The following is a 16950-nucleotide window of genomic DNA, read 5'->3' on the forward strand; positions in this document are numbered from 1 at the left end:
AGTACCATTAAGCGCCAGGTATCGGATTGGCGGTCTTTTTCCAGCGACCTTTGGCCTCACGCTCCCTGGTGTGTATTTTTTTTCAGGTTGTATGACATTTGGTTCCTTCAGTGTGGGCTCTGTTGCCGCCCTGGGATCTTAATGTGGTGCTTTCAGCTCTACAGAAGCCTCCTTTTGAAAATATTTGAGAGGTTTCCCTGCTTGCGCTGCCCCACAAGGTGACCTTTTTTGGTGGCTATTACCTCTGTGCTCTGGTTGTCTGAACTGGCAGCGTTAGCCTGTCGTTCACCTTATTAGTGATTCACAAGGATAAGGTGGTTTTGCCCCTGTCTGTCATTCCTTCCTATGGTGGTCTCTGAATATCATTTGGATGAAAATTGTGTTTCCTTCCCTGTGTCCCAGGCAAAACATCCGAAGGAAATTGCCTTGCATGCGGTCTGGGCAATTAGGGTGTACCTGGCAGCTACGGAGTCTTTTAGGAAGGCAGGCACTCTATTTGTCCTCATGGACGGACCTCACAAAGGGTTGTCTGCTTCTTCTGTGACCATTTCCAGATGGATCAGACAGACGGCGTTTCAGGCTTCTTGCATCAGAGGTCGGGTTCCTCCTTTCCCTGTCAAGGAGCACTCTAATAGGGCGCTTAGTGTCTCCTGGGCTTCCGCCATCAAGCGTCGGTGACGCAGGTTTGCAAGGTGATCACCTGGTCGTCAGTGCACACTTTTACAAAATGTTTATAAAGTGGATGTGTTGGCATCTGCGGATGCTTCTTTTGGCCGTAAGGTTTTGCTGGCTGCTGCTTAGAGGACCTGGTCCTCTTTGAGTGTGTAATATTTTTTTTCAGGCAAGCTCCAGTTTATGGTTGAGCTTCATGTTACCTGGTTGGCTATGGTTATCCTTGGGAATTTTTTTTCTGCTTTTTTCCCATCCCTCATGTTTGACACTGCTTTGGGACGTCCCAATGGTTTAGAAGATATGGAGCTGCGTCTGTCAATGGACTTCAGAGAAAAGGATTTTTCAGTAAGTACAAAAATCCAGTCCCCCCCGAACGGTTTCTCTGTTGTTTCTACACCCAAGTAAAGAGTCTAGCTTTGACACTGGTATCATATTCACTTCATTGACTCCTACATTTCTTTCCGCAGTTGATTTTTTTTTTTTTTTCCTCCACTGTCCTCTTTGGTTGCACTGATAGGGATGCTTCACTTTGATTAAGTCCTTTTCCCCTCTGAAGCGATTTTGTGACCTACTAGGTTGACTGGGGTACTTTTTGTGAGGGCCTAATTCAGTGCATAGCATTAGTTTTACATGTTACCAGTGGCAATGAGCAGTATGTCTATCTTAGTGCCCTGTTTCCTAGTTTCCCTGTTGTGGAAAGCTGAGAAGATCTTCTCTGAAAAGTATCAGTATTCTAGTTTTTTCCAGCTTCTGTTAAGCCAAGGATCAATATCGTGTACACTGTTTAGTGTCGCAAATCCTTTACCATTTACCTCTGAGTACATGTTCGATTGTTGGGGAGTTTCCTTTTTTGCATAGTCCCACTTCTCATCTTTTTTTCTCAGTACTTTACAATTTTTCTTAGAGAATCTGAAGTTTGGGGAATTCATAACACTGACCTCTCAGACCACCGCGCCCCCCTACCGATTTGCTGGATTCTAAACCAAGTTGGAAATAATCCATTTCCTTTTCTCTAATCCTAGAATGATATCATTAATAGTTCAGTCTAGTTTACAGTCTAGTTCATTGTAACAGTGAGTTTTCCCAAGGTCATGGGATTTCTCTTTGTCCAGTTCTTTAATTTGTCCACTGCTGTACTTCATCTACAGGCTGCAAGATCTTTACCTCCAGAAAACTTGGCGCTCCCGGAATCGGCTCTGTGATGGTTCTCTACACTAAACAATGTTGAGTGTGTTTTCATTGCCCACGCGGTTTCTCTGTGGCCAAATGTATAGCTTCAAGCCTTTGCACCCGATGTTCCCCATTTTTCACAGATAGGGACATGTATGTGAAAGTTCCTCATTTCTGCCTTCTCAGGAAATATCTAATTGCTAACCAATCCTGTACTTCCCTGTAAGTTCAGCAGACCAACCATTATATTGCCCGGCTGCAGAGTTCCCTCATTGGGATAGTGTGCATCCAAAAGCCTTCAAGTGACCTGGAAAAAAGATCCACATCCTATCCTCTATATTCCAAGTGCTAGAACATGCATTTCTACTTCTAGCTACTATACAATAGATTTTGTCCTTTACACAACTAAGTTTCATGATTACTAGAATTGTGTATTAAATGTTCAGGCCTGCTATACTGTGGCTACCACATCCCTGGCACACTTTTTTGGGCATGAAGGGTGTGCTTCTCATCTTTCTAGTCCTGCAGTACTTGTAAGCCAGTTAAAGTTGGTGTTTTTTTCCTCCCTTCCTACCTTTTAAAATAGCTTCTGTGTATCACATCAGCTTTCCTTTTAGCTGGATCTAGGATCAGTGGATTTCTTTTTTCCAACTTATGGCTTACTTCATTCTCCTAAATTTGGTTTCTGCTAGCAAGACAATTTTATCCATACATATCTCCTTAAAGACTATCTATTGGGTACATTGGGGCCAGACAAGATAATAAAAAAAAAATTTAAAAAAGAAAAAAATGGCTGTTCGCTTTGTCTGTCTGTTTCCCTGGTATGGACCTTTCCTTATTTCCTATCTGGTAAAAGGTTGTCCCCAGAACAGAAAGTGTGGAAAAATCTCCTAGTCCTAGAGCTACAGTAACCAGATGCAGTTAATAGATCTTGGACTATAAAAAAAAAGCAACTAGTTTCTCTTTCGTTCATTGACGGACACATCTCCTAATCATCTTAACCATTGGGTTATACTGCCCCATATAGAAGTAGGGCACTAGGCAGGCGAAAAAGTCTGGCTACCCCTATGGGCAGAACCAGGGGGTGTACTCCCTCTGTCTGCTATAGGTACTCAGTTTTTTTCTGCCTAGTCAGAAGTAAGGACCTAATTCCTTGCTGGGATCTCTGGTCCTGGCAATTTTTTTCTTTTTAGATATAATTTTTTTTCCTGTGAGATCTACAATCAACTGCCGGACTGGGTGACGGGCTGGATAATCTAGATCCAATGGTCACCCCAGTCTAGTCGCACGCGCGTGTGGTTAGTCAGCCACGACATAGCCACACCGGATGGAAGCTGACCTGCAAGTAAAATGCCTCGCGCATAACACCGGGTCTCGGCCAGAGTCGCGGCGTTCCTCCTGGCCGACAGCCCACCATTTCAGTAGCAAGGGGTTCTGTCTGGAGTGGTGCACACCTGGTTCCTGTTATGGTGAGTAGCTGTCCCCCCAACTCCCCCTGGAGGGTTTTGGAGTGGATGTTGGCCCCTCCTTGGGGCGATCGGACCCCCTGGGTTCCCCTCCTTCTGGTCAGGCACCCCCCTTGATCTATCCCCCCCCATCCTACCCCTCTCCCAACTTTTGCTGGGGCTGTGCGGGTGGTCTGGTCCACCTCCTGGGGTTGGGGCAGGGTGCTATTCTGGCGATGGGGGGTAGCAGGATGCGTCGCCGGCGATTGTACGGTTGGCTGTGAGGGATGGGGGGGTTGTACCTTGTGTGGGGGCTCCTGCAAGTGCCCCCGTCCTGCCTGGGCCTGTCCTTGAGGCCTAGGGATCCCTGCTGGGTCCCTGCGAGCCTCAAGGTGCCGCCATTTAGCTGTAGCCTGTGTGCTCAATGCATGGCAGCCATGTTTGTGTAGTCATGTTGCGGTGGTTTGCTATTGAAAGTGTCGACGACTATGACGGTGGAGTCTTGTGGGCGGCGACTTCGGCGGTGGGAGCCCCTCCTCATCTCCTGGTGCTGACTTCTGAATCTTTTCACTTCCTGATGGCCGCACATGGAGTGCAGATTATCCTGGTGGCTGCAGGTGCCTGTTTCTACTGGGTGGTGAGTCTTTTGGGGTCCTTTCCCTCTCTGCTGAGGATCGTTTGATGCTTTGTGCCTGGCAGTGGTGCTGCCATTGCGGTGGGGGGTGTTCCCTTTGCAGTGTTTTACACTTTTTGTGGGGTCCCCCTGGTGATTTATGAAGTCTTTGGAGCACATCTCCCTACCTGATCCCCTCTCTGAGGCTGTGGGGCCTTCCGGGTCCCAACATCCATCGATGCACTGACGGCAGCCCTGGAGTCCTTTGTCCCGGATGGAGGTTGTTTTCGGGCGACGGGCTACAAAAAAGCACCCCCCCCCCCCCCCCCCCGGCCCACCCCTGTCTCGTCTGATCCTGAATCTGATTCGGTGGGCGTTGGTCTCCCTGCTGGGTCTGCGACCATGCGCCCCGGAATCCTTTGATAGTGTGGATGATTCTTCCACATCTGCAACCGTACACGAAAAGGCGTTGGTGGAAGCACTGATTGGATCTGTGTGCGAGACCCTTTGGCACTCACAAGCCATCCAGAGCGCCAAAGGTGTTTCCTTTCCCCGCCTATTTTGACAGAATTGTCGCTAAAGAGTAACTACAACCAAAGCGTCCCCTTGGGGTCCCTAAGCTATTTGCTAGGTGACACCCCTATGAGGAATCCCTTATTAAGAAATGGACTGTTCCACCGATGGTGGATCATCCGGTTTCCGGATTGAATAAGGCAACCATGATTCCAGTTGAAGAGTTCCCAGTCTTTAAGGATCCAGCTGACAGCAAGGCGAAGGCTGTGGCCCCCAATATATACACTCTGGCTGGTTGGGCACTGTGGCCAGTGTTCACCATTACCCTGGGGTCGCAAACTCTGACTGTGTTGGTTAAGCTTTTACGCCGTGACCTGGAGGGAGAACAGCTCCCCCTTTCCTTTAATGAGCTGGCAGACCAGCTGTTCCAGGGGCTACAGTTTTTATCTGTGATGCCTCTGTGGATGCGGCCCCCCCTAGTGGCTCGACTCTGTTTTGGCAGTGGTCCTTCGGCGTGTCTTTTGGCTTAAATGCTGGTCTGCGGACCGTACTTATGAAAAGGCCTTGACTGATCTCCCCTTTCAAGGAGATCGCCTGTTTGGAGCTACCCTGGAGTACATTATTAAAGGTATCACAGGGGGAAAGAGTACCTTTCTTCCGCAGGCTACGAAGGGCAAGGACCCTCGTCATAGACGTGGACCCTCCTTCTTGGCTCATAAGTTTTTTCATCCGTCAGGGCTGACTGACAAGGACTCGAAGCCTTTCAGGGCCTCCTCTGGAGGATCCAAACTAACCTGGTCTGGCAAGCCGAGAGCGGGCTTCTCCAAACCCGTGAACAAGGCTCCTTCAGCATGAAGGTGTGCCCTCGCCCGTATCGGGGGGGTGGGGGGGTGGGGAACGTCTTCGCTGGTTTCCGGACCCTTGGACTTCCCTGGTACAAGGCAAGTGGGTCCACAAAGTCATTCGGGCCGGCTACAAGATCGAATTTTGCTCTTGTCCCCCAGTAAGGTTCTTTCCTTCCAACTTGCACCTGTCCCCGGACCGCTTACAGGGTCTGTTTGGGGCGGTACAAGACCTGTTACTTCAAGGGGTGATTGTCCCGCAGCGCTGAACTGCTATGTGCGGGTGCAGAAGTTCAGAATGGAGTCCATTTGCACGGTGGTGGCATCCCTGCATCGGGAATTTTCTTGCTTCTATCTACTAGGATGCTTACCTTCACATTCCAATATGTGCTGGTCACCAGCGTTTCTTCCGCTTTGCCAGGGGAGAGGACATTATCCGTTTGTGGCGTTACCCTTTGCTCTTGCCTCTGCTCATCGGGTCTTCATAGAAGTGTTAGCGCTCGGTGCTAGCATTGTTACGCCAAGGGGGGATCGCGGTACAAGGCTACTTGGATAATCTCCTTCTGCGAGCAGAGTCTCCTACTGCTCTGGTGGAAAACCTGGAAATCACCATATGAACTCTGAGGGAGTTTGGCTGGATTCTGAATTTTCAGAAATCTGCTCTGGTTCCATCCACAAAGCTGGACTATCTGGGTCTGACTCTGGGCTCGGCCTTAGCCAGAGTGCTCCTTCCTCTGGACAAACTCAAGAAATTGCAGGCTGCAATTCCTCTGCTGCTAGTCCAGCAGATGGTCACCCCTCTGAACTTGAATGCGGTTGCTGGGGCTGATCGTGTCTACCTTTTTTGAGGCAGTTCCATACAAGGTCCCTGCAAAGGGAGGTTCTGGCCAAATAGGACAAGACTCTGCAGTCTCTGGACAATCCGATCCGGCTGAGCCGGGGAACAAAGGAGTTACTGATATGGTGGCTTTGTTCTCTGGCGCTTTGGCTGGGTAAATCTTTCCTCCCCTTGTATTGGACAGTGGTCACCACAGATGCCAGCCTGTCTCATGAAGAGTCCCGCCTAAAAAAAAAAATGGACGGTTAAAAAATGTATAAAAAAAAAAATGGACGGTACCTCCCTGTAGTGGACTCCTTGGTTTCCAGATTGAATAACAAGCTATGACTGAATAGACCAAAATTTTATGCCGGGACATGAAGGAAAAACCGCTCCCTCCTGCTTGTGTGGAGCTGGCAGATCAGTTGGTTCAAGGGCTACAGTTAGTTTGTGATGCCTCTTTGGATGCAGCTTCCCTGATTTCTAGAGGTCTGTCTCAGCATTTCTCTCACTGAAATGCTGGTCTGCGGACCAGGCTTCTAAGGCTTTGTCCGATCTTCCTTTCCTTGGGGATCGCCTGTGTGGAGCTTCCTTGGATGACATCATCAAAAGCCTCACGGGGGTAAAGAGTACTCTTCTTCCTCAGGTTTCCAAAGGTAAGGAGTCCCATCGCAGACAGGGACTTTGCTTTTCGGCTCACAAGCAGCCTTTTCGTCCCTCAGGACAAGACAAGACAAGGAATCTAAATCCTTCAGGGCCTTCACTGGAGGTTCCAAGAAGTCTTGGTCGGGCAAACAGAGTGGGTTCTGCCAGACTTGCGGATAAAAATTCCTCTGCATTAAGGGGCGCCCTCACCTGTATCGGGGGTGGGGGGACGTCTTAGCTTCTTTCCAGGTCCGTGGATCTACCTAATCCAGGACAAGTGGGTCCACAAAGTCATTCGCTCCAGCTACAAGATGGAGTTGCGATCATATCCTCCGGAAAGGTTCTTCCATTCCAATCTGCACTCCAGATTGCTAAATGGATCTCTATGGAGTAGTGCAAGACTTGTTACTTTAAGGGTTGATTGTTCTGGTTCTGATGTCTGAACTTTTCCACGGTTTTTCTACTCAAACCTGTTCACGTTTCCCAGGAAGAAGGGCAAGGTGTGTCCAATTCTGGACCTCAAGGCGCTAAACTGCTTTGTGCGGGTACAGAAGTTCCGAATAGAATCAATTTGCACGGTGGTGGCGTCCCTACATCAGGCAGTTTTTCTCGCCTCCATCAAAATCAAGGACACCTACCTTCACATCCCCAAATGTGTCGCCCATCAGCGCTTCCTCTGCTTTGCCGCTGGCGAGGAGCATTATCAATTTGTGGCGTTACCTTTTGGTCTCGCTTCCGCTCCTCAGGTCTTCACAAAAGTATTGGGCCCGATTCTGGCATTACTGCGCCTGTGGGGGATCGCGATACTGGGGTACCTGGACGATCTGCTTTTGCGAGCAGAGTCTTCGACTGCTCTGTTGGCCAAATTGGAGATTACTCCAATTGGAGCATTGCAAATGCTAAGGGAGTTTGGTTGGACTCTTAATCTTCAGAAGTCTGCTCTGATCCCGTCCACCAGACTGGACTATTTGGGTCTGACTCTAGCCTCGGCAAGAGTGTTCTTCTTCTATCCAGCAGACAGTCATCTCTGTGGGCTTGCATGCGGGTGCTGGGCCTGATGGTGTCTACCTTTGCACAGTTCCATACGAGATTTTTGCAAAAGGAGATTCTGATGAAGTGAAACAAGGATCCCCAGTTTGTGGATGATCTGATTTTGTTGAGCCGGAACACGAGGGGGTGCCTGGAGTGGTGGCTTCATTCTTCAGCACTTCTGGGAAAATAATTTCTTCCCCTGTACTGGACGTTAGTTACCATGGATGCCAACCTATCCTGGTGGGGGACGTCCTCAGCACCGTGTGCACTCAGGGGTCTGGACTCTTGAAGGAAGTGTCCAGGTTACCGATCAATGTACTGGAACTCCGAGCGGTCAGACTTTGTCTGGATCATTGGACAAGTCGTCTCCAGGGGTGTCCGGTACGGATCCAATCGAACAATGCCACAGCCATGGCCTATGTCGATCACCAAGGGAGCACAAGAAGTGTTCTGGCGGCTCGGGAAGTAGCCAGCATTCTAAAGTGGGCAGAACGGTTCGTTCCAGCCCTCTCTGCTGCATTACAAGAGTGGAAAATTGGCAGGCGGACTGTCTCAGTCGACCGCATTAAATCAAGGAGAATGGTCAGTTCATCCGGAGGTGTTCCATCAGTTGTGTGTCTGGTGGGGGACTCCCGAGGTGAATCTGTTGGCCTCTCGACTCAACAGAAAAGTACAGAGGTTTGTGGCACGGTCTCTGGATCCTTTGGCCGACGCCACAGACACCTTAGTGGCTCCGTGGAGTCAGTACCATCTGATATACGTCTTTCCTCCTCTCAAGCTTCTGCCCAGACTCGCAGGATCGGGGCGGAAGGGATTCTGGTCATCCTAGTGGCTCCAGACTGGCCTCGTCGGTCTTGGTACGCCGATCTGGTACAACTGGTCGCCGATGCTCATTGGAGACTTCCTTTTTTGGGAAGATCTGCTGTCCCAAGAACCAATCTTCCATCCTGCATTACCGTCGCTGGCCTTGACGGCTTGGCTGTTGAAAGGAAGGTACTGAAGGATAGAGGGTTGCCTGAATCGGTGATTCCTACGCCTTAAAAGCTAGAAAATCTACTTCTGGAAATATTTATCATTGTACAGGGAAGACCTACATTGTGTGGTGTGAATCCCTGCGGGTTCACCCTCACTTTTTGGTGACTCGCATCTTGGCCTTCCTCCAGCGAGGGGTCGAGGAGCGTCTGGCCTTGAGTACCATTAAAGGCCAGGTCTCGGCCTTGGCGATTTTTCTTTCAACCTCAATTAGCCACACTCGCCTTTCTCCAGGGAGTGAGACACTTGTTTCCCCGGTGCGGTCTCCTTTGCTGCCGTGGGACCACAATTTGGTGTCTGAGTTGGCGGCGTTGTCTTAACGTTAACCTTACCTAGTGGTTCACAAGGATAAGATGAATCTTCAGGATGTACATCGCTTTCCAAAGGTCATCTCCAATTTTCGTCTGAATGAAGACATTGTGTTGCCCTCCCTGTGTCCCAAGCCTAAGAATCCTAAGGAAATTGCCTTGCATTTCCTGGATGTGGCTCAAGCAATTAGGGTTTACCTGGCAGCTACGGAGTCGTTTCGGAAGTCAGTTTCACCATTTTCCTTACAGGTGGATCTCCCAAGGGGGTGGCTGCTTCTGCTGCAACCGTTTCCAGATGGATCAGACTGACTGGTTCAGGCTTTTTCTTTTTTTTATTATTAAGGGACAGGTTTCTCCTTTCCCTGTCAGGATGTGCTCTACTCTGGCACTTGGTGCCTCCTGGGCCTTCCGTCATTAGGCGTCAGTGGTGAAGGTTTGAAAGGCGGCCACCAGGGCATCTGTACACACATTCACAAAGTTTTATAAAGTAGATGTGTTGGCATCTGCAGATGCTTATTTTGGCCGCAAAGTTTTGCAGGCTGCTATTTAATGGACTTGTTTTCTCTAAAGGTGGTGTTTTTTTTTTCTGGCAAGCTCCAGTTAATAGTTGAGTTCCAAGTTTCCTGGTTGGCTATGTTTAGCCTTTTGGGAAGTTTTTTCTGCTGTTCTCACCCCTCATGTTTGATACTGCTTTGGGACATCCTTACAGTCATGAAGATGAAGAGCTGTGTCTGTCAATGAATGAAGGAGAAAATGGGATTTTTGACTTACCGTGAAATCCATTTCTCTGATGTTCATTGACGGTCAAAGCACCCGCCCCTCTTTGGAGTTGGGTTTTTTTTTCTTCTGACACTGCTTGTTAGAAAACTGAATACCTATAGCAGGAAGTGGGAGTATACCCCCAGGGACTGCCCAATAGGAGTGTCCTACTCTATAACCCTACGGTCATGAAGATGAAGAGCTGTGTCGGTCAATGAACATCGGAGAAATGGATTTTACGATGAGTCAAAAATCCCATTTTCTTAAATTTAGGCCAATATGTATTCTGTAAAAATAATCCCAATAAGTGTATATCGATTGGTTTGTGCAAAAGTTATAGTCTACAATCTAGAAGATAGATTTATGGACTTTTTATTTTTTTAATTGTTTTTACTAGTAATGACGACGATCAGCGATGTTGAGCAGGACTTCGACATTGCGGTGGACAAATCTGACACGAAGTGACACTTTTTGGGCACTGGTGACACCATTACAGTTATCAGTGCTAAAAAAAATGCACGGTCACTGTACAAATGAGACTGGCGGGGAAGGGGTTTACACCAGGGGCGATCAAGGGGATAAGTGTTCTTCTAGGGGGTGCTTTTCAACTGGGGGGGGGGGTGGATGCACTGGACTAAAAGGAGAGTTCTGTGTTTCAGCTTGGCTAACACACTAGATCTCTTTTACTCCCTGACAGAACAGCGGTCTGCCTTGTTTACAAAAGCAGACCGCCGTTCTGCCTTTCCTCTGAACGATCAGCGGGTGCCGGCGGCTATTGCGGCCACTGGACCCACTGATTGGCTCCCACTGTGTCCAATCACAGCAGGAGTGGCTCTCCGGCAGCACACACGCGCCCCAGATCGGGTGAAAAAAATTGCGTACTTGTATGTGATTTCGCGCAGCCGGGCTGCACTGCCACAGTATATATGCGGTTGGCGGTCCAGAAGTTGTTAAAGTGATGTCACATTTAAAAAAAGGAAAGCGCTGCTTTTTGGTATATTTAGACTTCTACATATACCTACAGCAGCCTGCAGTTTGCTAATAGAGTGGTTCTCGACTCCGGGCCTCGGGACCCACTAACAGGCCAGGTTTGCAAGATAACTGAAATACATCACAGGCGATATATTTTGCTGCTCAGTGATTACAGTATTATAGTCTCCATCTCCCCAAGGTGATACTTAAAATCTGGCCCGTTAGTGGGTCCTGAGGACCGGAGTTGAGAACCACTGCCCTAATATGTTCAAACACTGGGCTGTTTTATCAGACAGAGCTTTGGCAGTTTATATTAAGCCTAGTACACACCACTAGTTTTTTTTTTTTTGTTTTTTTTTTTTTTTGTTTTTTTTTTTTTTGTTTTTTTTTTTTGGGTTGAACGAAGAAAAACTGATAGTTCTGGTCAGAGCTATTGTACTAACAATCCAATGTTAGTACATCAATCTCCCCTGCTGTTCTATTGTGTTCTGACAGGGGGTGTACTGCGTCATCGCTCTCAGCAACTGGCTGACGGTGCTGATCGGGAGCCAGGTGGCTGCTGGTTTTCCAGCATGCAGCCGAACCAGCTGCCATACACACTGGCCGAATGTCAGCCAGTTTTTATTGAACCAGCCAATGTTGCCCGACATTCTGCCTGTGTGTACTAGGCTTTAGTGTTGAAGCTTGACCTAAACCCTTCTGCCTCCAATGCAGTTTAATTGGCCCTTTACTATAATGGGTGTCTTTCTGCCTAGTAGAATGTGCTACAATCTTTGACAATGTAGGTATGTGCTGGGGTTTTGGCAGAGCAGAATGGCTTGGCATTCAAACATGCATTGTGGAAAGGGGGTGGATTAGGCTGCAGGTAGGTCTTTATGATTTCTCAGGTATTTCTTTATTATTCTGATCTGTTAATGGTATAGTTGCTTGAATATGCTTAATTGTGTTAAAGTAACCTGTGACCAGTATAATCAAGATGTACGAACATTAAATAAAATTGCTTTTTTTTCTCTCTCTCTCTTAGGAATCTGTCTCCGTTCTCAATTTGTTTACTAGAATACGATAAACGATCCTTTCATCAGTGTTCTCAGCCACTGTTTTACAAATTCAGTGCTGTGTTCTAAGCAAGAAAAGAGACTCATTACTGTGCAGAGCTGAGATTCAACACAAGAGTAATAAAGTTGAGGAAAAATACACCGCATCCAATCTATACATTATTCAAGGGGTGGTTAAAAAAAAAAACACTTTCCTATATACTGGAGGAGGATATAAAAACAACCCTAATGATTTCTGTAGTGATGTATTTAAATTTGCATATAGAAAGCCTCACATATGTCGCCTTTCGAATTAACATCTTGAAAAATTGCCATTTTTTTTTTTAAGCTGACAGTTAAAGCAGAGACACCATCATGCCAAAAAATTTTGGGACCATGCTCTGTTGTGTATAGATGAAAAATACCCATACTGATTTGTCTTGTTTGCATGCAATGGAATTCACACACTATAAGTACTTCAGTAGTACAGCATATTCTCACCCTAGATTTTTATTTTGTGAATATTTCCTGTAGTGCTCATACTGAGGAATGGCGGGTGGGTGGGGATAGTATAGGGGTTTGTGTGAATGTTTAAATGAACGTTTGGTTTTTCTCATTGTTACAAAATGTTTAATTCTATGCATTTCTATTTCTTTTTATGGTTGATGATCTGTATTTTAATGTTAATTTAACGTTCTGTTTGGGATCATTCAGAAAAGTTGCCTGCCGTTGTCTTTTTTTTTTTTTTGCAATGTTTTGCACAACAGAGGCATTGAATGAAAACATGGAATTGCTGAAACAAAGCACTTAATTTCATTGCAATTGCCCTCCTCACAGACTTTCTATTATGTTCTTAAGTGCGTGAGGAAGGTGCAAGTTAAAGTGTGTGTGCAGCCTATAATCAGTTTTTGATAAGGTGAAGTAGTATTAACCCCTGTGTGGTTTTTACTTCCATTTAATGCTCTATTTGTGAGACTTTTTTTCCTCGTCTACTCTGGTGACAAGCATTTTACCAGACAGGAGTGAAAATCTGCAACAGACACTGACTAAAATGTTTAAAAAAAAGTTTAAAAAAAGCTGATGGGGGGGTTTAGCCTTCCCCTTCTCTAAAAATAAAAGCCTATGTTTGTATGTGTTACTGTTAAAAATCTGCCCTTACTTTCGAACTAGTGAAACAGACAGTAAGGGGAAAGCTCTTTAGTGGAGACAAGGAAAACAGAAATTTGATAAGGGTTCAGACTGTTCCCCACTCTATTTAAAACTGATGTTTTGGCTGAACATACATTTTAAGCAAATTTGTGTTGAGAATGTTGCATCTGTACTGAGATTGGAATCCTCTGTTCTCACCAAAAGGTGAAAAATGTTACGGTGTTTTTTTTTTTTAAAGAAGAAAAAAATGCTCTGTTGTGTATAGATGAAAAATACCCATACTGATTTGTCTTGTTTGCATGCAATGGAATTCACACACTATAAGTACTTCAGTAGTACAGCATATTCTCACCCTAGATTTTTATTTTGTGAATATTTCCTGTAGTGCTCATACTGAGGAATGGCGGGTGGGTGGGGATAGTATAGGGGTTTGTGTGAATGTTTAAATGAACGTTTGGTTTTTCTCATTGTTACAAAATGTTTAATTCTATGCATTTCTATTTCTTTTTATGGTTGATGATCTGTATTTTAATGTTAATTTAACGTTCTGTTTGGGATCATTCAGAAAAGTTGCCTGCCGTTGTCTTTTTTTTTTTTTTGCAATGTTTTGCACAACAGAGGCATTGAATGAAAACATGGAATTGCTGAAACAAAGCACTTAATTTCATTGCAATTGCCCTCCTCACAGACTTTCTATTATGTTCTTAAGTGCGTGAGGAAGGTGCAAGTTAAAGTGTGTGTGCAGCCTATAATCAGTTTTTGATAAGGTGAAGTAGTATTAACCCCTGTGTGGTTTTTACTTCCATTTAATGCTCTATTTGTGAGACTTTTTTTCCTCGTCTACTCTGGTGACAAGCATTTTACCAGACAGGAGTGAAAATCTGCAACAGACACTGACTAAAATGTTTAAAAAAAAGTTTAAAAAAAGCTGATGGGGGGGTTTAGCCTTCCCCTTCTCTAAAAATAAAAGCCTATGTTTGTATGTGTTACTGTTAAAAATCTGCCCTTACTTTCGAACTAGTGAAACAGACAGTAAGGGGAAAGCTCTTTAGTGGAGACAAGGAAAACAGAAATTTGATAAGGGTTCAGACTGTTCCCCACTCTATTTAAAACTGATGTTTTGGCTGAACATACATTTTAAGCAAATTTGTGTTGAGAATGTTGCATCTGTACTGAGATTGGAATCCTCTGTTCTCACCAAAAGGTGAAAAATGTTACGGTGTTTTTTTTTTTTAAAGAAGAAAAAAATCCCACTTGTCAAAACGTGACTGCTGTGTTCATTTGTGTGCTTTTAAACGATCACTGCATGGTGACCTAAACAACCGTTAACTGAATGTTCTGTATTGGTCATGTGTGAATTTATACAAGGTGATCATATTGCCCCTTAATTACCCCTTCTCAAGAGCGCACAAATTCAGTTTAGTGAATATTTAATTTCTACATAGCTGAGGTTTTCTACACCTCTTGTTAACTTTGCTACTCTTCTTTGGAATCTTCCTCATTCCACAACATCCTTGGAAAGTGATCCCCAATACTGTAGTGCATATTCAAGATAAGGTCTTAAAAAATGCTTTAAAAAGAAGTAATGTCTCTTTTCCTGACGCCAGCATGGCAGCATACATGTGATATACAGTGGGTACGGAAAGTATTCAGACCCCCTTAAATTTTTCACTCTTTGTTATATTGCAGCCATTTGCTAAAATCATTTAAGTTCATTCTTCTTCCTCATGAATGTACACATAGCACCCCATACTGACAGAATAACACAGAATTGTTGACATTGTTGCAGATTTATTAAAAAAGAAAAACTGAAATATCACATGGTCCTAAGTATTCAGACCCTTTGCTCAGTATTTAGTAGAAGCCCCCTCTAATACAGCCAGGAGTCTTTTTGGGAAAGATGCAACAAGTCTTTCACACCTGGATTTGGGGATCCTCTGCCATTCCTCCTTGCAGATCCTCTCCAGTTCTGTCAGGTTGGATGGTAAACGTTGATGGACAGCCATTTTTAGGTCTCTCCAGAGATGCTCAATTGGGTTTAAGTCAGGGCTCTGGCTGGGCCATTCAAGAACAGTCACGGAGTTGTTGTGAAGCCACTCCTTCGTTATTTTAGCTGTGTGCTTAGGGTCATTGTCTTGTTGGAAGGTAAACCTTCGGCCCAGTCTGAGGTCCAGAGCTAAATGATTTTAGCAAATGGCTGCAATATAACAAAGAGTGAAAAATTTAAGGGGGTCTGAATACTTTCCGTACCCACTGTAGCCCTCCTAACCAAGAAGGTTCTAAGCCCATTAGAGGCATCTTTATTCCCAGCTCTGAGGGCAGCTTTATCCAAGCAATTCACCATCGCCTTACACCTTGCTTCACCATGGGTAGAAGAAGGTCTGTCGTCCTCTTTGAAGAGGCTAAGCAGGTTCTGAGTGTCTCTTGGGTCCAATTATTATTAGGGTGGTTAAGCAGGTCTGGAATGGGATGACCCAGATGACTGCCTTTGAAGTCAGAACATACTTCATGTTTTCAGGGAATAGCCTTCCCTACTCCCCAATGAATAAAATGGTGAAGAGGTTAAATCAAGAGGAGTGGCAGTAGTGATTTGAAGTAATCAACGGCAAAATTATACCCTACCCCAGAGGGAAATGCCAATTCTCTGGTCAAAAGAATGGCACTGCAATGTGCTAACGCACTTAACATACGTTGCAGTAACACACACTTAACAGCACTGCACCCTACTCCAAAGGTATGGACAACTACCATTATGCATTTTGTCAGGAGTGTTATTCTTACCAGGTAAGATTCAGTTTCCATTGGCTGTATACTCAATCAATAAATTGATGGATATCTGAGAGATTCAGGTAGAGATTCAGGGGCTGATTGTAAGCCGGTGATCCCAGGACTTCTTGGCAAGTGCAGTACAGTTGGGACCCAGAATCTCGAGGTCGTCATCACCCATAAATTGCTGAAAGAGCAGTTTATTAGTGCTCTTGGCAAACTTAAGTGCCTGGCGGATTTTGCGGATGAAGTAGCATTTGTTGTTGTTAAGGTTCCCCTAAGGAGGGCTGCATTCAGTGACAATGAAGAGGGCTATAAAGCCCAGTCCTTGGTCAAAAAACCTGTCCTTGGACAGGGTGATCTTAAGTGCCTGTATAATGACAAGCTATTCCCTCTGACCAAAAGTTGTGACTATTCCAAGAGACTCACACCTGCTCACAACCCTGGATGTCCTCCATTTGCTGTGCAGATGAATGATGCTCGCAGTCGGCCCTTGATTGCCTTATAAGTGTGTTTAAGTTTCATAGAGCGGCACACATGCTTGGAATGTTGAACACGCTTTATTGGTCATGCTTTAGAGTCGCCTGTACATCCCAACGCTAAGCACTATTCCAAGAGCAACCCATGGTTAGTCTGGCCTTCCTCCTAATAGAAGGTCAAGGCTTCGATGAGTCCTCTCTGCTAGATTGGTTCACTCTACATTCCAGGACTCGATGCTTTTGCCAGAATGGAAGAGTGCAAGGGCACCTTTCTGAAGGACGCACAGCCACGGTCCTTTTCATTCCCTTCATCCTCTACAGGAGTTTTATTGACAGGTGACAGACCCCCCCCCACGGTTAGTGTGGTGGGGCCCGGGTGGTCAATAGTGAGCACAGATGGTAAAGCCCATTTTTTTATCATTACCAGGAGCCTCTGGTAATTGGTATGTCAGGGGACCCTTCTCTGATCCCGTCCGGTAGGTTCATTATCATGAACCATTGTCACCACTGATGCCAACACTTGGTTCCCAACTAATGGGTCTTTAATCAGAAGATACTGCCCATATGTAAGTAGGGGGTCCACCTTCAACTGAGTCTGTTTGCAACACCATCCATTGGTGGGGTAATTGGATGCTCTTGCTCACCCAAGGAATAGTGACCTAGCAGATGCCTTTTCTCCACTGCCTTTGGTCATGAATTTCC

General features: G+C 45.7%; 1 protein-coding gene across 1 annotated transcript in view; it reads left to right on the plus strand.

Annotated features, from left to right (window-relative positions):
- Positions 1 to 12736, plus strand: part of FZR1 (fizzy and cell division cycle 20 related 1) — a 126272-nt gene extending 113536 nt beyond the window's left edge. Inside the window, exon 14 of the mRNA XM_082243289.1 lies at positions 11845 to 12736. Coding sequence (XP_082099415.1) covers positions 11845 to 11886 — 42 coding nt within the window. The 3' untranslated portion in view covers positions 11887 to 12736. The remainder of the gene's footprint in view (positions 1 to 11844) is intronic.
- The last annotated feature ends 4214 nt before the right edge of the window (positions 12737 to 16950 follow it).

This window comes from Pelophylax lessonae (genome assembly GCF_965119305.1).
Source record: "Pelophylax lessonae genome assembly, chromosome: 1".
Lineage (NCBI taxonomy): Eukaryota > Metazoa > Chordata > Amphibia > Anura > Ranidae > Pelophylax > Pelophylax lessonae.